The following is a 21,579-nucleotide window of genomic DNA, read 5'->3' on the forward strand; positions in this document are numbered from 1 at the left end:
CTAAGGCTTTGGTTGTGGTGAAATGATCTCAACATGTTTGACCATAACAATGTGCACGGACTGAACAATATATCTATTCGAAGTAACCAACAGTTACATTCATTCAAAAAAAATCCTCGAAATTCATTCGGAAAAAAGTGCTTTGCCACAAATGTTACATATCTCAACCATATTATCGTACACAAGGATGACAAGTGATGACTAAGTGCATTTCAAATGAGGATAGCATTAATAAAAAGAGAAAAAGAAATCCACCAACATTTTCATGACTGGTTCAGAGCGAGCAGTCGATCCCCAGTAAAGATGTGGCACATCGGGATACACCTTTCTCACCTGCCAAAGAAGAGTAACTAGGTATATTGTCAACTAGAGCTTTACAAATCAGGTATCGATAGGATTTAGTGGAAGAGCATTACCCTTCTGAAAAGACGTTTTTACATGCAAGACTTTGGTAGGGGATCATTTAACATATTATAATGTGTCCCTCCTAATGAAAAATACAAGAATGGTACAATTTCTCAAGCAGAAAAACTGATTACGCCTGAGCAGTCTCCAGCTCCATACACTGCTCGAGAATCATTCTCGCGCGAAGCTGCAATTAAGGCTTTCTAAGTTAAAAGTCTTTAACTAAGTAATTTCTTTGTGATCATATATCTACATGAACATTTAAATTTTATACCTTGCAATCCAAACAGGGATCATTAAGCATAGATTTTAGCTGAAGAACAATCCCTGCATCTTGGAGTCTCGCTACTCTTCGGGATGATCCAACACTGGCTGGATCTGTCAGATTGACGAAGCACCATAGAGAAGCCACACGTAGCAAAATATCCTTGCTCTGCAAGAACTTGATCGTAAATGAGGGGATGCAACTATCTGTGTGTGGGGGAACAAGATAATTCATAACTGTATCTTTATCAGACTCACTCCCAGCTGCAATATTGCTGAGCACAAACATTCCCTGAAAGATATACCATAGAGATTATAAGCATCTTAATTTCTACTTGGATCATCTATTTCAAAAATAATCCATTAAGGTTATCCACAAAACCAAAAAATGCCCAAGTTTTAGAAAGCTCTAGAAATCAAATTTTATTATTTATTTGTATAAATCTTTTTTTTTCAATTTTTTTCTAGTGTTTTACTCTTTGTAACCTGAGGTAGCAACTGATATCCAAATTTGATTGGCATCACAAGACTGAAACAATAAGCAAGTTTTCAATCCTGACACTGGTATTTTAGTATCCAATATTTTATGCACCACTGTCCTGGAAAAATATCTATAAAGTATGCCCTTTTTTTGTTATTTGCTAACAGCTTCTAGCAGGTGAGAATATATTTGATCTTGAGCTAGAAGATTCCCATTTCATTGGTAATGTTTTGTGACTTATATCCAAGCAGATCCTTTTGAGTCAATTAGTAGAAATAAGAAGCGATGAAGAACAGCAAGATAAAAACTAAAAACAAATTTTATATCTAAAAGTACAAAATGATGGCACAGATTAAATACCAACCTGAATGCATACACCTATGGATGATGCATTCTGCAATTGTCTCATAACAGCATCTAGAATAATACTGTCTTCTGCAAGTACATGCTTGACAGATTGACTACATCCATCAACAAGATCACTTGTGAGTGCCAAGGCTTGCTCTTGGATAGAACATTCAGAATCTGCAACATAATACATTTCCGGTCGATTACGCTAACGATCAGTGGATAGAACATTCAGAATGCTGTAAGATGTAATGAGTTTTGTGATTACCATATATCAGGCTAGCTAGAGTACATAATGTTAGCTCCTTAAGTATAAATTCTTTATCTGTTATGTCTGCAAGGAACATCAGATTCCTCAAAGCCAACACAGATTTTGATCGGAGCGCTGAATCCATTGACTTTGATAGTTGAACAAGTTGTGAGACACCTCCACATTTGATTAATACAGACTTTCGAGTTGCACAGTTAATAACAATGTTACAAAGAGCACCAAGCGCAGCAATCTACGAAAAAGAAAAAGAACAATCCATTTGTACAACTGGGCTGTTTTAAATCTACTATGAATTTCAAAAAGATGTTTTTTTTAACAGTCATTTATGTAATGTGAATTTAAATCTTAAACTTAATAAAATACTAGACATGCAATAAACAGATCATAGATATGTTCATTACAAAACCAACAGATAACTAGACTTAATAAATCATAATATAAGTAGAACAGATCCCATTAATGAATCAAACAGCAGTTAGCTCTTTTTTAACACAAATAAAAGTGGATGACATTGACATTGAAAAGTTCACATTGTAGAAAGAACCTTTATCATTTCTACTAATGATATATTAAGCTGTTGATCCCAAATTGTTGGGACCTTACAGCTTGCTGTTGTTGTGATGATACATTAAGCTCTAGCACAACCTTATCAAAGAATGTAAAATAAGATAAAGATCCAGATATATTCCTACTCAAATTCAATTTTGTCAAAGGCAGTAAGGTTCCAAAATGCCCAAGTATGTCCCAAGGATTTGTGGATTTCTAGTATGTTCTAAGGATTTCATCATTAAATTCAAAAGCTTAATCATCAGGAATTGTTAGAGTATGAGTATGAACAGGTAAAATTCCTTGATTTGAAGTGATAGTGGAGAATGAACACATAATTGGCTTAATATGATCACATAATTGGCTTAATATTGTGTCATGATCTATTCATTTGGTCCTAGGGGTGTCTATCTTACTTTGTTGGGTTTGAAATTCATCAAGATTGTTTTGGTTTTCACCTCGCGAAGTTATGATTCTAATATTATCGACAAATTACCTTTTGGTAATGAGGTTGTTAACTGTTGCAATACACAAGGTAAAAATGCAATGATTCACGTGGTTCTCTTATTTTTTTATAATATTCAAGGTTTTAAATCTTAATGGTACTGTAGTTGTTGTCAAAAGGGAGAGAGGGGGATAAATAGAAAAAAAGGAGAAAATGCAAGGGAGAAGCGATAAAAACCACAACCTGATGAAATATACAATTTTTCTTTCTAACAAAAATATTAGAGAAGTTCTCAAAATTATTGAGCACCGAGAGCTAAGTGGTCCACTGGGTTGGCATTTGAGGCACAAGGATCCTTAACTATTGACTAAAGCTATTGCTGTTAGTTCGGACCTAATAGGGTACAAGGAAGGTTCTTGATGGCTCTGATACCAAACTAATGTAGAACAGAGTAAGGAAGTAAAGAGAGAGAGGAGAAGAGAGAAAAAAAAGTGTGAGACAAGAAAGGAGAGTAAAACACTAAAAGAAAGAAATACAATTCTTTTCATTCAAATGCAATTCATTTCATTCAAATTTGAAGTGCTTCATCCATTAACAAGCTCCACTATTTATAAGGGTTTAGAAGCCTTGTTATAATCAATGAAGGAGATGATTCCCAAAAAAGTAATATCTTACGAAACTTGTATGCCTTTTAAAAATCCAAAATGTGGCTTCTAGGATACCTAAATAGTAAATAAGTACACTTAGTACAAAAATTATTAATAGGTTAGCGCTTAGAAAGACCAGAAGACTTTTCAAATTTTCACACAACTCTTAGAATTTCTAGACCAACTAATTAATAACTTTTTGCTGATTTCTTTGCTTAGAATAAACTTTTCTAGAATCCTTTGTAAAGCTAGATGGTTCTTTATCATTGAGACTCTTAGTTAATTGAGCCAAACAATTTGTTCAATCAAGTTCAAATCAACCTAGATTTGGTCCAAGACTAAACTTAATATACTTAGGCTTAGGCTGAGCCAGACGAGTGCTAAGGCCACCTAGTGCGCAAGCACTTGCCTAAGAATGGCCTAAGCCCAATCGCTTGCCCGAACTAGTTACTAGACACTCGGGCATCACTTCGCCTTGCCCGAGAGCCTAGGTGAGTGCTCGAGCACCCGATGACTTCATTGCTCAAATCTCATATTTTTTATAGAAAAAGAACCCATATATTTGCAAATTTTATAAGCATTGTGTACAATATGTAGCATAATGTGACAACTACATGTTAACAAATGGTCAAAAGACAACAATTTTAGAGGTATGCAAGATCTAGAAGATATTAACACTAGTTTTTTATAGAATAATATGCATGCTATTGATTGTTTATGTAACACTCCAATTTAGTATGACATCGAAAGTAAGAAAAGCCTAAGATTGACTTATAAGGATATGATGTAATACTATTAACTTGTACTTAAACATTTTAAGCTACTAGTTTAGGCTCAACGAAGGTAATGAATCAGTTATCCCATCAAATCCGGTGATAACAATTGAGCCTACTTATCATTGGACAGGGTGATTGGCTAAAGTAGGAAAGGGTTACCCTACTATCACCAACAAGTCTATACATAATGTGTTCAATGCAATGTTTTTGTGTCATTGTCTTTTAGTTTTATTCATGCTTTGCACAGGATGTAGAAGACTTGCAGTAGGCTCGACAACTCCATTTTAATCAGCTTTTGTGATCTTTTCTAATCTGTACACGCAAGTTGTGTGCGGTTGTCACATAGAGGCAAAATTGCCTGAAAACAAACCATCCAAATAGCCATTTTGGGTGATTTCTAGGTGTGCAAAGCAGTGCAAAATGTCAGCCAGTTCAACACCGTAGAGCTACTCGGGTGGCATAAGGCTTGGTGAGCCTTTAAGATATTATCTAAAGCTAGTTTGGTGCCTTATTCCATAGCAGTATCATGTGGACACTTATAGGGACTTTAGGACATAGTGGACCACCTTGGATGCTTTCTTTGCGATGTTTAGAGCTTGTGAAAACTATCTTTCTATTTCACATGCCTATCAAGTATTTGCTGAAATGTCTGCTTGTGGAATCCCGAGATAAGAGCTTCCTCTAGCACATCTTCTCTCTTGCAAGTCCTTAGGGAACCCTAAGAGGTTATGGAGAGACTGACCCCTTATAGACAGACATGCAAGAGTGTCGCACGACTTAAGCAAAACCAACTAAATCCATGACATTACGTTAGAAGGCACATCATGATGTAAAGCCACTACTAGACTATACCTTTCATGCACCATGCTAGGGTCTGATTCTGAATTATATTGAGACAAGGATGTCCATCAAGTGAGAAGATTATAAAACCCTAGTTTACTCTTGTTAAATCCCGAATTTTGATAGTGAAATCAATTAATAAGTTTATGGACTAATATGCTTTTAAGATAAGTGACGCAAGAAATACATCGATCAAGGACTCGAACCATCAAAGGGTAAAATGTCAAAGTAGGAGAATCAAACATTGTGCCGGGAAAAGTATCATGTCGGAAATTGGATGTCGAGTCGAAGGATTGGTTGTCGTGCCAAATATTGGACTTCGTACTACAAGGTCGAGCATCGTGCCAAAAGGATCGGGTATTGCACCAAAGATCGGATATCATGGAAAAGTTGATTTGCCGATAGATCGGGCGATACGTCGAAGCAAAGGACGATGTGCCGAAGGTTCGAACGAAGCGCCGAAAGATCGAACGATATGTCGTAATGGCATACAACATGCTGAAAAGCTTCATAATTGTGTCAGATATGTTGTTGAATTATTAAAGTATTGTCTGAGGTCTTTCTGGGTAAAAATAAGTTAGTATTGGACCGAAACCATGCCAACTTGTTGAGAAAGCCAATAGGCTTGGACTCGAGCCGAATTAGGCCCGTTAGAAGGCCAAATAGTGGCCTTGAGCAGGCTTGGGCAGTGGTACCATCAGGCCCAGGCAATTGCCTGAGTCAACCGATAAGCACAAATAGTGCATGTCAACGCTGCCGACGGTGGTACCGCCCATAATTCAAAAATTCTGATGATAGTACCACCCAAAAGTCCGAAATTTGTGGCTCAAAAGTTGCGATGGTAGCACTGCCAGGTATCAATGGTAGTACCACCCGTACCCCAAAATTTTCGAGGATTTAAAATTTTTGCCTCCATTTCGAAGCCTTTTGGGGTCTATAAATACCCCACTAAGGCTTGGATGATAGAGCATCAAGTTCTGAATTTGTGAACGGTTATAGCTCTCTCTTTGAATAATGTTTGAGTCTCTTCCTCCTTGAGTTTAGAGGTGATTCTAAGTTATCGAAGGTGAAGTCTCTTGTAAAAGAGTGAGTGTGGAGGTTCTCTCCTAAGCCTGTTAAAAGGAGAAGAGTTGTAACAAGGGTAGTTGATATTCGCCCGTTGGAAAGAAGATCGGTAGTGAAAGCCGACGACCTCAAGGGAAGAGGAAACGAGAGTGGATGTACGTCGGGCAAACCAAACCACTATAAATCGGTTTACATTCTTTCTCTTGCTTTTGATTTATTGTTGCTTACTCATTTACTTTACTCGCAACCCTTACTCGCACTTTTTGTTAATCGCATTTTCAATATGGATTTATCGATCAAACTTTAAAATCGGATAAATTTTTTTATAGCACTAATTCAACCCCCCTCTTAGTGCCATTACGATCCTAACAATTGGTATCAGAGCTCGATTCTCTCAGTTGGATTAACACCCAAGAGAGATCTAATGACTTTTTCAAGCAATTAAGAGGGTCATTTCATCACTCGTCCTCCTATGTTTGATGGGACGGACTATACTTATTATAAAACTAGAATAAGAATTTTTTTCTTTTTTATGGATTTCGATTTATGGAACGTCGTCGAGTTTGGCTTTCAAAAATCTTTTAAACCAATAAATGAATGGAATGAATTTGAAAAGAGAATGTTTTCCTTAAATGCTAAAGCTATGAATACTTTATTTTGTGCTTTAGACAAAAATGAGTTCAATTGAGTTTCTACTTGTGACATCACACATGATATTTAGCACACACTCGAAGTTACTAACGAAAGCACAAATAGAGTAAAAGAATCTAAAATTAATCTTTTGGTTCATAGTTATGAATGATTTAAAATGAAGCCAAGCAAATCCATTAGTGACATGTACACCCGTTTTACGAATATTGTCAATGGGTTAAAAGTTCTTGGTAAAAATTATACTAATCTTGAATTGGTGAGTAAAATTTTAAGATCTCTTCCTAAGAGCTAGGATTTAAAGGTAACGGCAATACAAGAAGCTAAAGACTTGAACAACTTTCCTCTTACAAAACTCATAGGATCTTTAATGACCTATGAAATGACTTGTAAAGTACATGATGAAGAAGAGGAAAACCTTCCAAAAAAGGAAGGATATTGTCCTTAAAACCATAGAAAACTACTCAAACGAAAGCTCAAGTGATGATGATGATGACATAACACTCCTTACAAAAAGATTCAAAAAATTCATAAGGAGAAACAAGACAAATCCTTCAAGACGAGAAGGTAAGAATAAACGTGCACCCAAGAAAGATACAGTCATATGCTATGAGTGCAAAAAGCCAGGACACTTCAAAAATGAGTGTACACAACTAAAAAAGAAGTCGTCAAACCAAAAGAAGAAAAGAACACTCAAAGCAACGTGGAATGAATCAAGTGAGTCAGAGGTTGAAGAGCAAATTAATGACGAAGAAGTGACAAACCATGCCATAATGGCCTTCAACGATGAGGTAATTGACTCTTCTGAAACATCTTTATCATATGATAATTACTTAATGCATTTCATGATTTATATAATGAACTTAAAAAGATAGATAAAAAATTTAATTTGTTAAAAAAGAATCATACCTCTCTCCCTAATAAATTTGATAAATTGAAAAATAAGTATAGCAACTATATATCAACATATTGCACTAAATATGAAGAGTTAAATTCACTTAAAAAGAAAAATATGTTATTATAACAAACATTAAAAAAAATTTAAAATTAGAAATAAGTCACTGAACATTATTCTTGCTAACCAAGGCTGTGTATCAAGAAAAGAAGGAATTGGTTTCGTGAGCAGTAACACTCATCAAAAGCCAACAAAATTTGTAAAAGAACCCACACTACATATTCCTCCTAAAGTTAAATGTAATTTTTTAAAAAATTTGGTTATTATGCTTACACATATTCTCTTAAAAAATATAATTCTCATAAATTAAGTTGGGTTCCTAATGGAACTATAAGTGATTTTTGATGCCAAAAGTCAAGAAAAGTAGATCTAACCATGAAAGACCCATAGTTAAATGAGTACTCAAAGCAAACCCTTTTTTCTTGTAGGTATGTCTCCAAATAAGAGCTAAGAGAAAAAGACGGTATCTTGATAGTGGATGCTCAAGACACATGATCGAAGATCAAACACACTTCTCAAAGTTCACCAACTGAGACGAAGGATATGTTACCTTCGGAGACAACAAGGAAAAATCATTGACATTAGAAATATTGGTAACAAATCATATCTCTTGATTGAAGAAGTACTTTTAGTAGATGGTTTGAAACATAACTTAATAAGCATTAGTCAACTTTGTGATAAGGGATATAATGTTAAATTTGAATCTCATGCTTACATCATAAAAATATCATATAAAAATAAATCTATGATTGCTTTAAGAAGTGATAATGTTTATACTATTGATCTTGATGATTTTTGTGATGAAACTTGTTTTTCGATTTTGAATGATAATACATGTCTTTGACATAAAAGACTAGGCATGCTAGTATAAAATTAATATCACAAATTAGAACTGAAGAACTTGTAAGAGAAATGCCTAAAATTAAATTTATCAAAGATAAAATTTGTGATGCGTGTCAATTGGAAAAACAAATAAAGAGTAGCTTCAAACCTAAAAACCAAGTACCTCTAGACCATTACAACTAATTCACATGGATTTATTTGGACTTATTGATATCATAAGCCTAGGAGATAGCAAATACGTTTTTGTGATTGTTGATGATTATAATAGATATACTTGGACATACTTCTTAACACATAAAAATGTTTGTTTTAAATATTTTATCAAATTTTGTAAACAAGCTCAAAATAAATAAGATTTTATGATTTCTTTTATTCGTAAAGATCATAGTGGTGAATTTAAAACTCATTATTTTTATAAATTTTATGATTTGAATGGGTGTGACCACAATTTCTTCACTCAAAGAAATCTACAACAAAATGAAGTTGTTGAGAGAAAGAATAGAAGCTTACAAGAGATGACAAGAATCATGCTTAATAAACATAGCCTACCCAAATACTTTTGGGCCGAAGTCGTTAACACGACATACTATGTCATGAACAGGGTTCTTATAAAACCTTAACTATCTAAAACTCCCTATGAGTTATGGAACAATAAAAGACTCAATATTTCATATTTCAGATTTTTGAATACAAATGCTTTATTTTAAGTGAAAATGATGTCTTAGGAAAATTTGATGTAAAATCCAATAAAGGTATTTTTCTTGGATATTCCTCTATCTCTAAATCTTATCGAGTTTCCAATAAGAGATCCTCAATTATTAAGGAATCTATTCATGTTGTTTTTAATGAATCTCTTGAAGTTAAAAAAAATGATTTTGATGATGATTTTGAATTTGATAAATTGAATTTGAATGAGAATTCTCCTCTCCAAAGCAACTTGGATCCATCTACTTCTAAAGAAACCTTACCCAAAAAATGGAAGTATGTAGATGCACATCCTAAGAAGCTAATTATTGGAGATACATCAAAAGATATTCAAACTTGTTCTTCGTTAAAAATTATTTATGCAAATGCTATCTTTTTATCTCAAATTAAACCTAAATGCATTGATGATGCTCTAAAAGATAACTCATGAGTCTCGACAATGCATAAAGAATTAAATCAATTTGAAAAAAAGAAAGTTTGGACGCCTATTACTAGACCTAGTGATCATCTCGTGATTGCCATTAAATGAAACTTTAGGAATAAGCAAGATGAACAAGGTGTCGTGATTTGAAATAAGGTTACATTAGTGGCCAAAGGTTTCAACCAAGAAGAAGGTATAGATTATGAATAAACCTTCGCTCCTATGGTTAGACTTGAAGCCATAAGGATACTCCTTGCCCATACATGTTTTAAAATTTTTAAATTATTTCAAATGGACATCAAAAGTATTTTCTTAATGGTTTTATTTTCAAAGAAATTTTTGTTGAGCAAGCACTTGGATTTGAAGATAATCTTTTTCCAAACTATGTTTATAAATTATCTAAAGCTCTTTATAAGTTGAAGCAAGCCTCTAGAGCTTGGTATAAGAAACTTAACTCCTTTCTTATTCAAAATAATTTTTCAAAAGGCAAGGTCAGTACCACACTATTTATTAAACATTTCAAAAATAATTTTCTTATTGTTCAAATTTATATTGATGACATTATTTTTGGTTCTACAAATGAATCTTTATGTGAATTGCTTGCTAAGAATATGAGCCAAGAATTTAAAATGAGTTTGAAAGGTGAATTGATATTTTGCTTAGGATTACAAATTAAGCAACTAAATGATGAAATTTTCATTAGTCAAACCAAGTATACTTTAGATCTATTAAAACAGTTTCACATGGATAGTGCTAAGGTTATTAACACACCAATAAGTACTTCTACTAAATTAGATGTGGACAATAAAGGAGAATACTTTGAACAAAAGACTTACAGAGGTATGATAGGAAGTTTATTATACCTTACTGTAACTAGACCTGATATATTGTTTAGTGTTGGATTTTGTGCAATATTCCAGTCCAATCCTAAACAATCTCATTATAAAGCAGTTAAAAGAATCTTGGATACCTAAAAGGAACTCCTTAATCTAGGGTTATGGTATCCTAAATCTAAAAATTTTGATTTGATTGCTAATGCTGATGTTGACTTTATAGGACGTAGAATAGATAAAACTCTATCGTATTATCCACAGCCGAAGTTGAATATGTTGTGGCAGGTGCATGTTGTGCGCAGGTAATTTGGATGAAAAACACTTTAGAAAATTATAGACTTTCCTTGAAAAACATTCCTATAAAGTGTGACAATATTAGTGCAATTTGCTTATAAAAGAATCCTATTCAACATTCACAAACAGAGCATATTGATATTAGACATCATTTTATTAGGGACTATATAAGTAATCATAAGCCTGTTAAAAGGAGAGTGTGGATATTCTCTCCTAAGCCTGTTAAAAGAAAAAGAGTTGTAACAAGGGTAGTTGATATTCGTCCGTAGGAAAGAAGATCGGTAGTGAAAGCTAATGGCCTCAAGGGAAGAGAAATCGGGAGTGGACATAGGTCGGGAAGACTAAACCACTATAAATCGGTTTGCATTCCTTCTCTTACTTTTGATTTGTTATTGCTTACTCATTTACTTTACTCGTAAACCTTACTCGTACGATTCTAACAAATCTCACATCGAAAGTGGACTAAGATCAAAATTGACTTTTAAGAGTTTGATTGGCTTAAACAATTTGGGTCAGTGGTTCAAACACGATGAAGTTAACAGGTCAGTTATTCTATTAGGTCGAGTCATGATCGTTTCAATGCCAAGTGATTGTGTAGTCTGCAATAGATTTACAATCAATGTCCACAAAACCATCAAAAGTTGTCTTTACATCTACTGCTACCACTAACAGACGAGCACCACAAGACTTGCTATTATCTCTGCCAACCGAATAAGGAAACAAAAAAAAAGACCTATTAGCATCACAACAAGATTAGAGGAAGAAAAAAAAGATTTGTGGGTAGGCTAGAGATTTTTCTTTTTATCTTTTTATGTGTGTTTGTAATATATCACCTTAGTTGAGGCAAGTGCAATCGTTCATTCATTTTTCTTTAAACACGAGTCCAATAAGAATAAAATTAATTAGTTCTTGTACAAGCAACACCCTACTTTAGAATCGTGCACCATCCGATGACGATGAAGCATCCCTTATTGTTTCTCTTTTTTGCTTTATTTTATCTCAATGAACCCTCTCTTCCAATGTCTCTCTTTTACTTTATTTCATCTTAGTTAGCAATCCCTTCCTATTTCTCTCTTTTATTTTCTTTTGTCTTAATGAACCAATAAGGTTAGCACAATGGTAAGTTTGTTCATTTGTAACCCAGGACCTAGGTTCAAGTCTCGAAAACAACCTCTTTAAATATTTAAAGGCAAGGATTTTTACATTGACCTTCCCTAGACCCCACATTGGCAAGAGACTCATACGATGGGTCCACCCTTTTTTATTTTCTTTCGTATTAATGAACCCTCTTTTCTTATTTATTCCTTTTACATTTGTTTGTCTCATCTCATTCTTATCATAATTTTCTTAGAATTTTACGTATTACTTGTCATAATCTTCATGACCATCACATATTTGCATACAAGTCCTTAAAATTTGAAATAATAATGCTAATCCTTATCTAAATTTAACAAGTTATGCATTGATGAAAATTAACTGCCTAAGGTTATAATGGCCATTTATGTTCAATACATTGAACCTTATGAAAGGTTATATTTTAGAAGATTTTGGTATAATAAACATAAAAAACCTATAGACTTACTTGGAAATAAAAAATTAAATTTAGTCCCTATGTGGGCATATTCACCTGCACAGATGTTGATGGATCATGCGAAAGCTGGACCAAACGAACAATAAATGCCTCACTGGAAAGACATCCTGCACTAAGGTTCTGTAAACAACCAGACCTGTCAATAAAACCATAAAATGTTTAAATGGAAATATATATATTTTAAAGATTCAGAACCTTCAGAGACCGAGTGATGTTCCTTATACAATCACATGCGGCAACACGAACATCCATACAATCATGTTTCAGTGCATCAACAATTAAATTCAGCACCTGCATAGACAGATCAAGGCAGAGTTGTAAAATCCGTGATATAATATTTCTCTTACAACATCAAGTAACGTAGAGTTTTGAAAATTTTTCTCTAGTATAGCACCACTTACTCTCATAGAATGTAAGAACATGGAATAAGGTATAGTGAACTAGTGCAACTTGGAATAAGGAAAGGAAGGACAAGCTAGTGGCATGCGCAAGATTCATGAGTCAATCAAACAACTAGTCGAATAACGCTAACCAATAGACCTTCATAAGCAAGTGGATAGGGAAAAGCAAATCAGGTGGTTTAAAAAAACCCAATTATCCTGTAATTTAGTTAACAAGAAATTCAACTTCCATATATTTAAATTATTCTGTAGATACAAGAAGGATAAAAATTCACCATTGAATGGTTGATCCAGAGGCAGAGATGACCTATCGCTACAGCCATACAGAACATTTAGCCCATTTGACAGACAAAATGGACCAAGGATTAAGTTAAGATGCTGTTTCTATTTGAGAATATTAGCTGGTTCATACCACTCCATGGCAGAGGTGACAAAGCATGGATGCATGAAGCCATGGTTTTTGAAATCATCTCAATCAAACTCTGTTAGGCTGTATATTCACTGAAAACCAACTCATAGGTGCAGTCAAGCTCCATGGGCGCAGTCAAGCTCCATGGCTAGAAGAAAGCTAAAAAGTGAGAAAAGAATCTCAGAAGTAACAAATTGTGTTATAAGACAGTCGAATAACAAACAGATGTGAGCAGCATTTGATCAACTGGATAGAAGACATCCCATACAATCATTGCTCTACATGGAGAATGATAGACATTTGCTCAGTGAATGATAATTACAAAAACTGGTGATGAAAGCATGGGAGACCATTTGTGTGTTCTCTAGGGTATCTGGTCATAAGATACTCAAGATAGAAAAGCAAAACCTGAACCAGCAAATGATTTTTAGTCTAAAACCATTCACAACTATATGGTACACATAAATCTTGAATGTATTTGGATATTAGTGTGATAGAAGCTCATTAGACAAATATGTAATATTTATGTAGAAGCAGATCCTAAATTTCAGTGCAGGAAAAGAACCTGAGGTGACATAAGCTGACATCTGCACTTCTCTAACTTTGAACAAAGCTCAGCCAGAGCAAGCAATATTCCCTGGAGGCGCCTTGCCTGTACCGAGCTCATCTGCAGAATGCTGCAGAGCTTCTCAATAGCATTAACAGAAAGTGCCTGCTTATGTAACTCCTCATCATCTGCAATTAGAGTTTTCAATGAGAATGGAGCCTCATTTCCAACTCGACCAGGTTCTTCAAGAAGCTCAACTAATACTAACACTAACTTAGTTTTGATTTGTAACTCTTCCACGTAACAAGGTGAGGCATGCGCAACAGCAATCAAACATTTACAGGCAAGTAATCTTGTATGAGGATACCGGTCCTGTATCAAGTTTGCCAATGCATTCAAAGCTTTTCCATTGCCAGTGCAAGAAAACCTAGAAGAAACTTCAGGGTTATTTTTTATAACTGCTGCTATAGATTCTAAACAACCATCCTTTTGGTTTGAAGATCCACCAAGTAGACTGACAAATCTGAGCAAGACCCCAGCATCACACAGTGCCTTCTGCTGTTCGTTTGTCTCACAAGAGTGTGCTATGATACTGGCAGCAAGTTCAGTAACATTTTCATTGTCACTGTCTAAGAGTGAAAGTATAAAATTCAAGTTCTTCTCTTGAAGAACATCATACTTTGGGGCAAGCTCAGATTGGAATATCATTTTAAGAGAACGAGCACCCGCATCCACTACCTGTAAAGAACAGACCCAATCATATGGTGGTAAGCAATTTGGATAAATAACTGAAATTTTGCTTCTCAAATCATAAACAGTTTCGAGGATAGCTTTCAGAATAACATCGGTAAGATTCTTTAAAGCTGTGATGCCAGGAATCCAAAATCATACATGAGCTCCAATTCTGTAGAGCGGTGGCATGGCCGCTAGTGATTGAAAGAAGAAGTTGAAGCTGCCAATTTGATGGCAAGTAGGTGTGAACTATCAAAGCCCAACAGTGGTGAGACAAGCTCAACATATGGTTGTTCAGATTCAACAACCGATGGGGCACCTCGGAGGATTCCAAATTTTGGGTGAATTCCTGCTAAGATGACAGATTTCATCCATAGTTGTCTACATAGGCTTCAGGTAACCAAGTACGAACAGGTACCGTCAGGGCTTCGATGTCAAAAGTAGAAAAGGAAGGGATTTTGTGACGCTCACAAGGTTGTGTGGCTAATAAGATTTGTGAATTGGTGGCCAATCCATTGTATACCTTCTCATCGTCGTGGGAAAGGATGCTGGTGAGGTGGGGCACAGCGCCTGCATCGAGGACGGCGCGAACCCCGTCCTCAACCCCACATGCGAAGCTGCCGATGGCGGCGGCGGCTTGAACGATAACGGCAGCATCACCGCCGCGGCTGATCCCGCCAGAGTCGGAGGAGGGGGAGGCGGCGGCGGCGGCGAGGACGGAGACAATCTTGGGGACGGCGCCGAGGTGGAGGTAGAGGAGCTTCTTGGTCTTGTTGCCGATGATCTGGTTCTTGACCTCGCGGAGGGCCTTGAGCAGCGCCTCCCCCTGCGCGGCGCCGGCGCCCACGCCCAGCCGAGCGGTCAGATCTTCCGGCCGGTTATTCGCCGCCGACGCAGGCATCTCCGGCGTCCGGAAGGGCAGTGGGGCGAGTGCTGGATGCGGCGAGGATTGGGGTAAAGCAATCCCTCCCGATGTGGGTGTGTGTTCGGGTGACGGTAACGACGGTGGTTTTAGTTTATATGTGGAAGAATATTCGATATCATTCCACACACTCAATTTTTAAAAATATGTTAAATATTTCTTTCTTTGAATTAACAGAAATTAAACTGTGTAATTTAACGTCACACACACTCAAGTAAAAATGTGTGTGTGTGTGTGTAAGGATAAATTTGTTATTTCCAAGCATATAAAATAGTATTTATTTTCTGAATAATATCGAGCAAAATGCCTGCTATGGGGCCACAGCCGACTCCAATTATAAGGTAGGTACAGGTACATAGTAAAATATGTTTTTATCTTTATGATAAGGTTTTGTTGGTAGGGCATGTGGGGCTTTTTTTGTTTGAAGTATATTTATATCTGTCCAACCCACTTAAATCAGTTATATTAGTGGGATTGATCGAGTCAAATTTCTTTGAGAAATTGGAGTCCATCATATGTATGTATTCATTAATCGGATTGAGATAAAAACAACTAAATGTTCGAGTTGGATTCTATCTAGTCGGATTTAAAACCAGAACATATAATGGTTCACCTTAACATCAAACCTAGCAAAATTAATCAGTGTAATCACCTCCTCTATGTAAAATACAACTGAATTATCAGTATTGAACTAGACATTTGAGCAATCATCTAGGTCCATGTGTCAAAAAAAAAAAAAAGTTTTATGTCAAAGTTTTAATCATTATGTCAAAAATAGCAAATGTTATGTGAAAAAATTAGACGTGACGATGAAATCAATATATCAGAAGATTAGACAATATTACTAAGAATAATATGTTAAAGATAAGACGATATGCTGAATATTCAAACGAAGTATTAGAAGATCAAATAATATGTCCGAAGTGAGCTTGAAGCACGATTAAAGTATTAGATCTTTATTGAAGTCATTTTAAGCTAGTATTAGATCAAAATAAAACTAACTTATAATAAAAGTCATTATGCTTGAAGCACGATTAAAGTAAGCTTGTTAGAAGACCAAACCAAGCGGTAGCACCTCAGTCACCTAACATCGTGCTCTATTAAAGTTTTCGATGATGATACCATTTATGATGATAGTAATATCATATAAGGTCACAGTGGTACCATCTAGAATTTAAATTTTATGATTATAATAATATCAAAGTCCAAATTTATGGCTCTTATCAAAATTTATAATGATACTATCTAGGGTCACGATAGTACCACCATTCGTATCCCAAAATTTTAGAAATTAAAATTTTTAACTTTAATTTTAAAGCCTTTAGGAGTTTATAAATATCTTAGACTTGATTGATGAAGTATTTATTCTTGAGATAGTAAAGTGTGATCTTATTTTGAGTATAGTTTGAGTCTACTCTTTCTCTTGAGTTTAGGTATACTAAGGATAGTATGTGAAAGAAGATCAACAATAAAAACTAATGACCTTGAGGGAAAAGGAATCTGGTATGAATGTAGATCGAAAAGATCGAACCACTATAAATTGGTTTACCTATTTTTACTTATCTTTTACTTGTAACTTATTATTTCTATCTTTACATAATTTTAACTTAATCAATCAAAATTTTGAAATGTGTTATTTTGGTTCATAAAGGATTAAGGGGCCGAGGGTGTGCTTTTGAAATAAAGTTTCAATTTAAAAAATTTGTTAGTTAAAAATATATATCAAAAATATGTTTAACTTAGAATATGAGTAAGGGTAGTAGGTAGTAAGCAACTAAATTAGTTAGTAATAATAAGAAAAATTATAAAGTGAAATGCGAACCATAGTTCGATCATCCCAACCTATGTCCACTCTTAATTCCCCTTCCTTCGAGGTCATCGACTTTCACTACCGATTATCTTTTTAGTGAGCCAAGATTAACTACCCTTTCTATAACTCCTCCTTTTCACAGGTTTATGAGAAAACATTCACATATCTCTTTTATAAAAAAACCTCATACCTCCCTTAGAATAATGACCTCTAAACTTAAGGAGGTAGAGACTCAACACTTTTCAAAAAAATTTGCACACTTCAAATCACAAGATTTTCGTACTTTCAACAAGCAAGCATGAGTGGGGTATTTATAGACCCCAAATGGCTTAAAAAATAGAGCAAAAAATTTAAATCCTTAAGTTTTCGGGGGTATTGTGTCGCTTGTGTTGGGTAGTACTTGCTGGTCATATGTGCCCTGTAAGCCAATCACGTGAGTGATGGCACGTGTGACTTGGCATGTAATTTTTTTGCTTATTATATATATATATATATATATATATATATATATATATATATATTGCGATGTCCTTGGATCTATGCAATGAGAATTGGATCGTGATGAGATCATGATAATGAGATCGATTCACCTTTAAACACTGATCCTAAATAATCCCGGTCATAGGTTACTCGAGAGGGACATCGAGATAACCGGATAGACTGGTGTGTTATATACCCGTCCATATGATGGATGCAGCTGGTCTCATAGCTACTCGTGTAGGGACATTAGGGATATAATACAAGTGCTCATTGGGAAATGAGTTCATTGATTGATCCGCTTATAGAATGCTGGATGATTGATGATACATTATTGTCAAACAGTGATTCCGTAGTCCGAGTGTTGTAACTGGTCCTTCGACTTGAGACACCAAGGATGTCTTGTATGAGTGCTCCACTCTTTGATACCAAACTTATAGGTTTGGATGTCTCAGACCTAGTACAGCCAGTCATTGGGAGTGATAGTCAACCTTACGAGAGTTATTTAATATCGATAGAGGATCATCCACTCTCATGTCATGAGAGGAATATCTCATATATTCTTTGCTCAGACAAATCCCTGGCTAGGGTCATTCGGATTGAGAGAGAAAAAGTTCTTCGGGAGAATCTGATTAGAGCGAGACTCGAGTAGAAATCGTATGGGTCTGACAGCACCAAGCCCGGTATACGATCTTTGAGATATTAGATGAATGATGGACTATAGGTATACAGTAACCGAGGACACACAGGTCCAATGGATTTAATTCCCTTATATCGTTTGGGGACTAAGGCGTAGTGGCCTAGTACATCCGTAGTCGATGAGTCGAGTGAATTATTATAAATATAATAATTCACTGAGCTAGAAGGAGTTCTGACATGTATGACTCACGATCAGCTCGATATTGGGCCTAGAGGGTCACACACATATGGTATGCATTGCGATGAGTAGAGGTTCAGATATGAGATATCCGTCGGAGCTCCTATCTTATTGAATATCCAATAAGCCCCTGAATTATTGGATCCTATGGATGAGATCCAATAAGAGCACATAAGAGATTATTGGATAGAGATCCACTAATCTAAGAAGCTTGGGTAGTTGGATGGAGATCCAATACTCAATATGGGAGGATCCATTAGGGTTAAGTTGACATGGGACCTCTATAAATAGGAGGGATTCAGTAGTTCATAGGCTAGAGCTTATGCTTGCCTCTCCTATTCTTCTCCCCCTCTCCACCTCAAAGCAGGCATAATGGTTTGAGGAGCGTTGTCGTAGCCCTGCTATGTGGATCACCGCTAAAGAGGAGGGCGCTTGACCTCTTTCACCCTCTCCTAGAGATCTGTAAGGATTCAGGGATATACGATCTCCCTAGGTAACATAATTTATCTTATACGTAGTTTTAAGTTTTACAATTTTTTGCGCACCAATCTTCGCACGATGACGAACATCTTTTTGGAAAATTGTAGATTTTATTTTCTGTTCTTCCGCAACATATGTGATGTCGCCCCCAAAGATTTCCCAACTATACTACCACTGTACAGAGCCTGGGAACCTAGGCTTTGGTGATACCACCTTCTACTTGAGTGGTAGTACCATCAGGATTTTCAGAGAAGTACAATATATGCTTTTCAACTATCAAGCGGTACCACGGCCTGCTTGGGTTTTATCACCACTTGCTTGGGTGATACCATTGCCCAACCCAATGCTAGGTCACTGAATTGGCCTTCCAACAGGCCAAATTTATCCCTGGTTTAGGTTCAATGGACTTCTAATTAAGTTAATATAGTTATGACCCAAAACCAACTTAATTAGACTCCAAGTCACTTCGATCAAGACTTGACCACTCATGAAGTCTTTAGTACATTGTTCGGCATGTCATCTGCTCATCCGGTACTTCGTCCTAACCTCTAATGCATAATCTTTTCCTTCAGTATATTACTCAATCTATCGGAATGTTGACCTCCTACAGCATCCGATTTTCTTGGCATAATACCCGATCTTTCTAGCCCGATTCTCAAACTCATTGCACGAAGTTTATTCTTTGGCACATCAATCAATCATGATGTACAATCTATGACATGATGCTTTCCAGCCTAATATTTGATTCTCCTGCTTCAATGATTTGCCTTTCGATGGTTCAAGTCCATGATTGAAGTTCCTCCTACGTCACTTATCTCAAACGCTTATTAGTCTATAAACTCATCAATTGATTTCATTATTAAAATCTGAGATTCAACAATCTCCTCCTTTTCATTATCACTATAAACTCCCCCTATCTATATATCATTTTGAAATAAAATCAAATTTAAAAAATGATAACCTTTTAATGCAACTCTTTGAATTCAAGTCAAAATAAAACAAAAATTTATAGTGACTTTTATTGCAAATGTCATATGTATAATTTTACTTTTTATTGTAAAGATCAATAAAGTTTATTCTTTGGCACATCAATCAATCATGATGTACAATCTATGACATGATGCTTTCCAGCCTAATATTTGATTCTCCTGCTTCAATGATTTGCCTTTCGATGGTTCAAGTCCATGATTGAAGTTCCTCCTACGTCACTTATCTCAAACGCTTATTAGTCTATAAACTCATCAATTGATTTCATTATTAAAATCTGAGATTCAACAATCTCCTCCTTTTCATTATCACTATAAACTCCCCCTATCTATATATCATTTTGAAATAAAATCAAATTTAAAAAATGATAACCTTTTAATGCAACTCTTTGAATTCAAGTCAAAATAAAACAAAAATTTATAGTGACTTTTATTGCAAATGTCATATGTATAATTTTACTTTTTATTGTAAAGATCAAAATAATCATAGTAATTTTCATTACAAAAGTCATATGCAAAACATCATAGTTAAAATATCAAAATAATAATTGCATACTTCATATGCATAGATCCAAATCATCATAAATTAAAACATCATTTTTTTTTTATGTCATCGAAGAGTATAGTTGTCTTCTCTCCCTTTGTCATCAATAAAAAGGATAAATGTGTAAGTTTGTACTTTTCTTTGAAATGTACAAGTTATTATTTCTCTCTCCTCCTTTGTCATCATAAAAAAAAGAGAAGGATATCATGGATTCACGGTGTTATTTCTTTTTACTAGTCTACCCTATAAGCCAATCACATGAGTAATGGTATGTGTGACATGATATACATACTTTTTGCTTATTATATATTTGATATTTTTCTCACTTTATATTATCTATTATATGTTGAATATCAGATTTTGATGATGAAATCAATTGATGAATTAATGATCTAATCCATGTGTTGAGATAAGTGATGCATGACTAACTACGATCGTGAGAAAGGTAAAATGATTAAAGAAAAATCAAAGTTGGGCCGAAGTTAATGATTGAGCATCGGGCCAAATTAATCGGGGGATACATCGAAGGATCAGACGATGTAGTGAAAGCTCATCGGAGGTTCACCGAAAGCTTGTCGGAAGTTCACCGGGAGTTTGCCGAAAGCTCGCTAGAGGTTCACCGGAAGTTAATCAAAAGTTCATCAAAGGTTCACCGGGAGTTCGCCGAAAGCTCGTAAGAAGATTGCCGGGAGTTCTCCGGAAGTTCACCGAGGGTACAGTTGAACCATTAACATACAAGACAACTTAGATATAAGTAGAGTAATTGTTTTAGCCATAACTATCATAGTTAGGACTTTAATTTGAGTTAATTTTGGGAGAAATCCTACTAACTCAATTAATGACCAACTGAGCTTTAACAGGGCTGAATTGAGCCGGTTGGATGGCTCATTCAGCCACTTAGAGCCACGTTAGGTGGTGGCACCGCCCAGACTATATGGTGGTACCACTTGAGGCTTAGCCTCCTAGGTAGTCTGGGCGGTGGTATTGCCCAGACTGGGCGGTGGTATCATTGACAA

At 35.4% G+C, this 21,579-nt stretch overlaps 1 protein-coding gene across 3 annotated transcripts; it reads right to left on the reverse strand.

Moving 5' to 3' along the window:
* Positions 1–52: 52 nt before the first annotated feature.
* Positions 53–15,471, reverse strand: LOC135623269 (uncharacterized). 3 transcript variants are annotated; one of them, XR_010491321.1, is made up of 9 exons: positions 14,991–15,471; positions 13,754–14,473; positions 12,574–12,669; positions 12,415–12,498; positions 1,767–2,001; positions 1,515–1,675; positions 680–961; positions 417–592; positions 53–333 (listed from the first exon to the last, which is right to left on the reverse strand). XR_010491321.1 is itself a non-coding variant. In XM_065126046.1 (8 exons), exons 1-8 carry the CDS (start codon positions 15,366–15,368, stop codon positions 536–538), a joined length of 1,959 nt encoding a protein of 652 aa, XP_064982118.1. In that variant the 5' UTR covers positions 15,369–15,471; the 3' UTR covers positions 53–535. The 3 variants fall into 3 exon arrangements, 2 of the variants coding, with proteins under 2 accessions (XP_064982118.1, XP_064982117.1); XM_065126046.1 differs by having other exon boundaries at positions 53–592; positions 1,767–1,947; XM_065126045.1 differs by having other exon boundaries at positions 53–592.
* Positions 15,472–21,579: the final 6,108 nt, after the last annotated feature.

This window comes from Musa acuminata, chromosome BXJ2-9 (genome assembly GCF_036884655.1).
Source record: "Musa acuminata AAA Group cultivar baxijiao chromosome BXJ2-9, Cavendish_Baxijiao_AAA, whole genome shotgun sequence".
Taxonomy (NCBI): domain Eukaryota; kingdom Viridiplantae; phylum Streptophyta; class Magnoliopsida; order Zingiberales; family Musaceae; genus Musa; species Musa acuminata.

Excerpts from the sequence above, each read along its gene's own strand:
- LOC135623269 (XM_065126045.1), bottom strand. The coding sequence starts at position 15,368 with ATGCCTGCGTCGGCGGCGAATAACCGGCCGGAAGATCTGACCGCTCGG. Across the intron at positions 14,474-14,990 it reads TTTCCCACGACGATGAGAAG|GTAGTGGATGCGGGTGCTCG; the intron begins GTATACAATGGA and ends TGTTCTTTACAG. Across the intron at positions 12,499-12,573 it reads ACATCACTCGGTCTCTGAAG|AACCTTAGTGCAGGATGTCT; the intron begins GTTCTGAATCTT and ends GGTTGTTTACAG.